The sequence below is a fragment of the Buceros rhinoceros genome, unplaced genomic scaffold (assembly GCF_000710305.1).
Source record: "Buceros rhinoceros silvestris isolate BGI_N320 unplaced genomic scaffold, ASM71030v1 scaffold38713, whole genome shotgun sequence".
Lineage (NCBI taxonomy): Eukaryota > Metazoa > Chordata > Aves > Bucerotiformes > Bucerotidae > Buceros > Buceros rhinoceros.
In genome coordinates, this window is record NW_010404945.1 from 8,803 (window position 1) to 9,681 (window position 879).

Sequence of the window (879 nt, forward strand, 5' to 3'; positions counted from 1 at the left end):
CAGGGGGCAGTGGGGACCTGGCAGTGCTGGGGAACAGGGGGACTCGGGGGGCTGAAGGGGTTTTTCCAACAAAACAATTCTGTGATTATTGATGGACTTTGTCTCCTGGACTGGAGTTTACCTGCAGACCTTCACCAGGCACAGCCTGGGACCTTGTTTTCACGCGTCTCCTTTCTCCGGCCAGGCGGGTACATGCAGCCGGGCGCTCGGGAGAACATCGCCTACCTTACGCACACCGAGCGGAGGAAAGACTTCCAGTACGAGGCCATGCAGGAGCGCCGCGAGGCCGAGAACATGGCCCAGCGCGGCATCGGCGCGGCTGCCAGCTCCGTGCCCATGAACTTTAAGGACCTGATTCAGACCAAAGCCGAGGAGCACAATATTGTGTTCATGCCGGTGATCGGGAAGCGGCACGAAGGGAAGCAGCTCTACACCTTCGGGAGGATCGTGATCTACATCGACCGAGGCGTTGTGTTTGTGCAAGGAGAAAAGACTTGGGTGCCAACCTCCCTGCAGAGCCTCATCGACATGGCGAAGTGACTCTCGCCTCGCGCTGTCGGGACCATCGCGCTCTGTTTCGTGTATCTTGGAATAAAGAGGTGACAGGTTTGTAAACAGGGTGACGCTGTTGCTGCGTGGCAGGACACTTGTCTTAGAGCTGTCCAGGCAGCGTTTCATGGTTGGACTTGATGCTCTAAAGGTCTCCTCCAACCACAGTGACTCGAGGATTCTAAGATGAAATGATATGTAGAAGTCGGCGCTAAGGGAGGAACGAGCGGCTGCGACTCTCGTGTAATTGTCACCTGTGACTGAGCCGCAGCAGCAGCAGCTCAGAAGGGACCAGGTTCCCTTGTCGGAGCCCTTCTCCACCCCCGCAGC

At 57.3% G+C, this 879-nt stretch overlaps 1 protein-coding gene across 1 annotated transcript in view; it reads left to right on the forward strand.

The window, feature by feature from the left end:
• Window positions 1-615, forward strand: part of TFIP11 (tuftelin interacting protein 11) — a gene marked incomplete at its 5' end in the record, with an annotated part of 9,173 nt that extends 8,558 nt beyond the window's left edge. The window contains one exon of the mRNA XM_010133544.1: window positions 185-615. Coding sequence (XP_010131846.1) covers window positions 185-540 — 356 coding nt within the window. The remainder of the gene's footprint in view (window positions 1-184) is intronic.
• Between the last annotated feature and the right edge of the window lie 264 nt (window positions 616-879).